We start from the raw sequence: 6000 nt of genomic DNA, 5'->3' as shown, positions 1-6000 counted from the left end.
AGCTGTAGAGCAAGATGCAATAATCTGTACTGGATATGCACTATTTTGGATATGAAGCACGAGAGGCAATAAAAATCTGGCTGCTCATGCTCATTATCATGCCTCATGTGTTCAATGATCTGTTCTAATTTTGTTCTTTGTTTTACATTTCAGCTAAAAAAGGGATAAATAAACGAGAATGTTTTTGCCACTATATTATATTTGATTTTATATTTTTTGATAGTTTTAGGTTGTCTTTACTGCTCCTTTCCCCATCATGTTCTTTTTTGTATTCTTCTCTGGTCTCAGTAAGATAATATAACATTTTGGAATGAAAATACAAATTAACAGTCCAAAACTGGAGGCCAGAATAGCAAATATCTCTACAGCAACACTGAACTTCCCAGGAGAGCTGACATAAGCTGGAATAAAAGTGATCCACACTGCACAGAAGATCAACATGCTGAAGGTGATAAATTTGGCCTCATTGAAGTTATCAGGTAGTTTCCGAGCCAGAAAAGCAAGAATGAAACAGAAAGAGGCCAGAAGGCCTATGTACCCAAGTACAGCCCAAAATCCTACAGTTGAACCCAGAGCACATTCTAAGATGATTTTGTCTTTGATTTCTTTAAAGTTCTTAAATGGAAAAGGAGGAGAAATTGTTAACCAGAGGATACATATAACAACCTGGATGAGAGTGAAAGCCAGAACACTGAGTCTCTGCTGTGTTGGTCCAAACCATTTCATCACATTACTGCCTGGAAGTGAAGCCCTGAAGGCCATTAATACCACCATAGTTTTCCCCAGAACACAAGAGATACAGAGGACAAAGGTGATGCCGAATGCTGTGTGTCTCAGCATGCAGGACCACTCAGAGGGTCGGCCGATAAAGGTCAGAGAACACAGGAAACACAGAGTCAAGGAGAAGAGCAGCAGGAAGCTCAGCTCAGAGTTGTTGGCCCTGACAATAGGAGTTTTCCTGTATCTGAAGAAGATGAATGCTACAACAGCAGTCATGCATGTTCCAAATAAAGATGCTGCAGTGAGCAGTGCTCCCATAATTTCTTCATATGATAGAAACTCTGCTTCCTTCTTTACACAGGTATCTCTTCTTTCATTGGACCAGAATTCAGGCTGACATTGCACACAGGTGATAGAATCTGACAAGTAATAATAAAGCAGATGTTAATATTGCTGAGTGTTGGTGCCAGTGATGTATTTTTTGATTAAATCTATTCATATAAAAAAAAAGATTGAATTTTGTTTACTGACTTTTGAGTAATTATTTAAAGTGTGAGATGGCAAACGTGTTAAAATTTGGAATATATCATGATAATGTTAAAAAGTTACATTTTTATGTACGTTGCTGAAAACAAGACAAACTTGACCACCTCTGTGAAAATGTTCTCATTCATTATATAAAAACATTTTGTTAAATGTAGAAACAAAACTAGGCAATGTAACCATGCTAAAATATATACTACTGTTAGAAAAATTGTACAGATTTATCCTTTTACATTTGTTACTCATGAAACAGCATAACTTGAAGTGATTCTTGTAAAGCATTTTACAAGACTTTTAACTCAGGGTGTCAGATATGCATGGAAAGCATGGAAATCCCCTTGAAACGACAGCCAACTGCATGTTACGATTGCCATTTGTTACGTCTTTAGTTACAAAGAGAAAAACATCTGCCTCCCATCTGAAATCCATAAAAAGAACTGTGTGTGTTAGATACTTTGAGTTTTAGATATATTTTATACATATATATATGCGAGGGACCTAATTGCAAACCTTAAATTACATATTAATCAATAATAAAATAATAATACAAGTAGGCCACTATTACTAGACCTGTATTGTTGCTTATTTCTCCCTCTGCACATCTTATACAGTCATAGCAGCAGACAGGCTTTCCTTTCTGGAGAACTTTGCGAGTTCCTGGGGGACATTTCTCACTGCAAACTGACACAGGAACCTGTATGAACAACATCACTATGACAAAACAGCACTTATTGTAAGTATGTAGGCCTTGCAAACCTGAGTTTAATTCATTTCATTGTTATAATTTTTGACAATTGTATGATGTTCTTTTAATGTTTTTTCTGCTTGGCTTAGATTATTTTGTTTCCCTTCCATCTGTCAAATGACTAAATGTAAATGTGAATGTAAATCTAGATCTGTAGTTAAAAATTATAATGATCAAATAATAACTTACCTGTTTTGAGTTCTGTGCCCAAAATAAAGACTTATTTTGCAGGGTCAGCTGTTTGTCTGCAGGTAAAGATGCATCATAAAGACCAACTGTGACAAAGTCCACAACACCATTTTCTGTTGGCTGCCAGTTTATAATTTCATATTTTGCTGGTGGGTCTCCATTCTCATTAAAGTAAACTTCATCTTCTTCCTTTGTTGTGAAATGAATTGTTTTTGTGTAGTGTAAAATCTAGAATAATATGCATTCAGTTAATTATTACAGAAAAAAACGTTGTTTTGGTTTAACAGCATAGTCTAGTCAATGGACTAGAACAATATCCTTTATCAAAATGTTATCATTTTATAGACTTATTGCAGAACAGAATTTAAATACGTGTAAATATTCACTCACTGTTAATGGATCTAGCTGCGCCTTGTAGTTACATGTTTTATTACAGGCAAGAATATCATTAAGTGCATGAGCCACAGCATACACTCCTTTATAGATATTGTTAAATATGGGCATAAGTGACATGTCAATGAAGCTTGGCTGCAGTTCCCTCAAATCTTCATGTCCAGTACATTTTCTCATATTCTCTGAAGACGAAGTTGACTGCTTGAACCGACAATTAAATAATACCTCCCAGAACTCTGTCAACATGGCATTATTTATTGGCTTTACATCTAATATGAACTCTCTAATGCCTTTGACATGTGATTTGGGGATGGCCATCCCTATGGCACCGTCCAGAATATGATGCTTGTCCATTTCTGCAATTTGGGAATCAAAGATCCAGGCCTCACTGCCTACCCACTGGTACCCAGTCAGATTGTGGAGGGACAACATATAAATTAGTACATCCAAATCCAAGACGGAAAGAAAAGCAACAATCACCTTGGAAGTTGAAAGCTTGATAATGTCAATTATATTTTGTATTTTGTTTGGTGGATCTGTTCTAAAGAAAGATACAGAATATTCCAGACAGATTCCCAGCTGCTGTGCAGTTTCTGTGAATATAGCCATACCATTATTGCCATAATCATCATTGGTTCTAATAGCTCCAACCCAAGTCCAACCAAAACGCTTGACCAACTGAGCCAGAGCTCTGCTCTGATAGTAATCACTGGGTATTGTTCTAAGGAAGGATGGGTACTTGGTTTTGTCACTGAGACAAGCACAGGTGGCAAAGGGACTAATCTAAAAATAAAAGGAAATATTCTACATACATGAAGATGTAAAGTATAAAACATTCATGAAGTCGCATTTGCTATCAACAGCTGAAGTAACCTATTACATAAACATAATGTTAAATGTATAAGTTTACAAATGACCTACTAGTGGGATGAGAAAGGGTCCGATGACAGTAGCTATCGCCATGCAAGGAGAGGAAGAGGTTTCTCCCATAATTGCCTGCACTTGTGCAGATTTGGAACATGGAGCCATGGAGGGTACAGACATAACTTCATTACCATTAGCTAAGGCCAGTGCAGCTTTCACACTTCTGGCCATGGAGCCACAAGTATCATATATCTTATATCCCAGAGAGATGCCAGGTAGTAGGTCTGTTCTGTTATTAATCTCCTCAATGGCAAAAAGCATAGCCTGAGCAATCTGGAAATCTCTGAAATTCAAACTTGATATTCACAAATTTTAAAGTTTTGTACTAGCATTAGAAACCTAGACTGAAATCTACATATTACAAAAACCAAATTATTTGATGACAATAACAGACACAAACACACACACTCTTTAAATATCATAATTCAGACATAATTTTAAAATGTAATACTCGGTTTGGTCAAATTCTATATCCATTATATATCTGTACCTGATGCATTCCAGTGGCAGTGGTTTGTACGTGTAGGTATCCTCTCTGTCTTTCCAGCTACTGTGGAAAGAAAATATTCCACCTAGAATAATGTCACCGTCTTTAGATAACTCAGGATTCTCTGGATCACCCCTCTGCCTGCACACCAGCTCATCTGCCTGAGAGAAAGATACCACCAACAAGAGATGTAAAAGTGCCCAGCCTTGCATAGGCCACCTCTGTGTGGATGTCATACTGTCCAATAGAAATACACAGCTGGGTAAAATCACATGTTCCTTAATGTAGTTCAAAAGTTTGTGTTGATATTTATACTAGTTGATTGACCCTAAAAAAAAAGGGATGTTTTATGTGAATATGGGGTGAGAAGAAGGAGGTGTCTATGAAGTAAAAGATTTTGAGGGGGTCTTATCACATCTGATTGAACAAGCAAATTTAATTATTAATTTTGTTTTTATTTTAGAAAGTTTTTCTTTCTTTCATTGGCATGGACCATATACTAAGACATGGAAGGCAAAATAATGAAGACATTGCATTTATAAAAGCATAATGGCTGAAATAGCCAGGACAGTATTTTTACAATATCTTCTTGCCAGCTCCTGTTTGTTTTAATGGAAGGGTATTGCTGAAGGAAAAATGCATAAATAAATGCACAGTATTTAATGTGCCCTAAAAATGCACAATTATAATGTGTTTATAGAACCCCAATTCTAAAAAAAGATGAGATACTATGTTAAATCTACGTCAAACAGAATTCAGTGATTTACAAATCTCAGAAACTCTTTTTTTTCTACAACAAAGCCTAGTAAACATCAAATATCTAAATCGCATAGTCTTCTACTGCAAAGCCATGCTGTTGTCATAAATGTTTTGATGACATAGAAAGTCATGAATCATAATGCCCCTTCATACCTATGTCTGATCTCTTGACCCCTAATATTCCACATTCTCAGACAGTTCCAATCTGTCGAGATTTTTAAATCAAAACTTCAAACACATTTATACGCCCTAAGATCAATTAGTGGCAGGGACTCGTACGTGTACCAGTACTTGATAGATGGGAGTGTTTTAGTCTAAATTAACTAATAAACCCAGTATTTCAGTGCAGCCCATATAGTTCTACCGACGAGACCACAGCTCCCTTTCTCTCTTGTGCCTAATATCCTTCTTCTTGGGCCTCATCATTGGAGGAGGCTGAATGTTTCAGTACCCACTGTCTGAATGCACTGGGAGGCTGCTGGTATTCTCCCTGATCATGCCCTATCTGTTCCTGCTAGCTGTCTCAACCCAACCGGTTAAGGCAGGTGGCTAACCACCGTCAGCAAGGTTCTGCTGGAGGTTTGATTAAAGGGAGTTTTTCCTCGCCACTGTTGCCCAGTGCTTGCTCAAGGAGGGATGTTTGGTGCTCTCTATAAGTTTATAAGATTCATTTCTTATTTTGTGAAGTGCCTTGAGATAATTCTGTTATGATTTCCCCTAAAAAAATGTATGAGTATATACACTGCCTGGATATATCTTTATGCATTGATCGTGACTTTCCAGTTGTGCAAGCTGCTCAATACATTAATCATTAATGCACCTTCAACCCTTTATGCTTGTTTTTAGTGAAGAGATCATGAATATCCAAAACTGTGTTTCGGCCTTGTCCCTTGGTGATAGGAAGATTCTTAAATAAACTTCTCAGGACCACCTCTGAGCTTCACCGGCACAGCAACTGACAGAGGCACACTCAAAGTATCTAGCACATACAGTTCTTTTTATAGGCTTTTAGATGGGAGGTAGATGTTTGGCATTATAATTGCAGTTGGTTTCTTTTAGATGAAGTCCATGCTGGAACATTCTGTCTGACTCCCTAAGATAAGAATTCAGGTGCATTGTCTCAAAAGGACAAAGGCAAGCTTCACAAGACTCTGTCCAAGTACTGTCCTTCTTGTGTAAGCCACTCTGGGTAGTGCTGTTAGGTACTCATGCGTTGCTGTTAGGTTCTTAAAGAAATAGG

At 37.2% G+C, this 6000-nt stretch overlaps 1 protein-coding gene across 1 annotated transcript; it reads right to left on the bottom strand.

The window, feature by feature from the left end:
• Positions 1–225: 225 nt before the first annotated feature.
• LOC113171808 (extracellular calcium-sensing receptor-like) lies at positions 226–4237 on the bottom strand. The gene is made up of 6 exons (XM_026374536.1): positions 4005–4237; positions 3512–3809; positions 2588–3373; positions 2198–2425; positions 1834–1957; positions 226–1139 (listed from the first exon to the last, which is right to left on the bottom strand). The coding sequence occupies exons 1-6, from the start codon at positions 4235–4237 to the stop codon at positions 226–228; spliced, it is 2583 nt and encodes an 860-aa protein (XP_026230321.1).
• Between the last annotated feature and the right edge of the window lie 1763 nt (positions 4238–6000).

Source organism: Anabas testudineus, chromosome 13, assembly GCF_900324465.2.
Source record: "Anabas testudineus chromosome 13, fAnaTes1.2, whole genome shotgun sequence".
NCBI lineage: Eukaryota > Metazoa > Chordata > Actinopteri > Anabantiformes > Anabantidae > Anabas > Anabas testudineus.
Note: the sequence above shows the minus strand (reverse complement) of the source record. Positions and strands in the feature narration are given on the sequence as shown.

What these genes read in the sequence shown, in the direction of transcription:
- LOC113171808 (XM_026374536.1), bottom strand. Translation starts at nt 4,237, where the DNA reads ATGACATCCACACAGAGGTGGCCTATGCAAGGCTGGGCACTTTTACAT. An exon ending in GACCCTTTCTCATCCCACTA is followed by an intron (nt 3,374 to 3,511) that starts GTAGGTCATTTG and finishes TTTTATTTTTAG; the next exon opens with ATTAGTCCCTTTGCCACCTG. An exon ending in GGGCACAGAACTCAAAACAG is followed by an intron (nt 1,958 to 2,197) that starts GTAAGTTATTAT and finishes TTGTTCATACAG; the next exon opens with GTTCCTGTGTCAGTTTGCAG.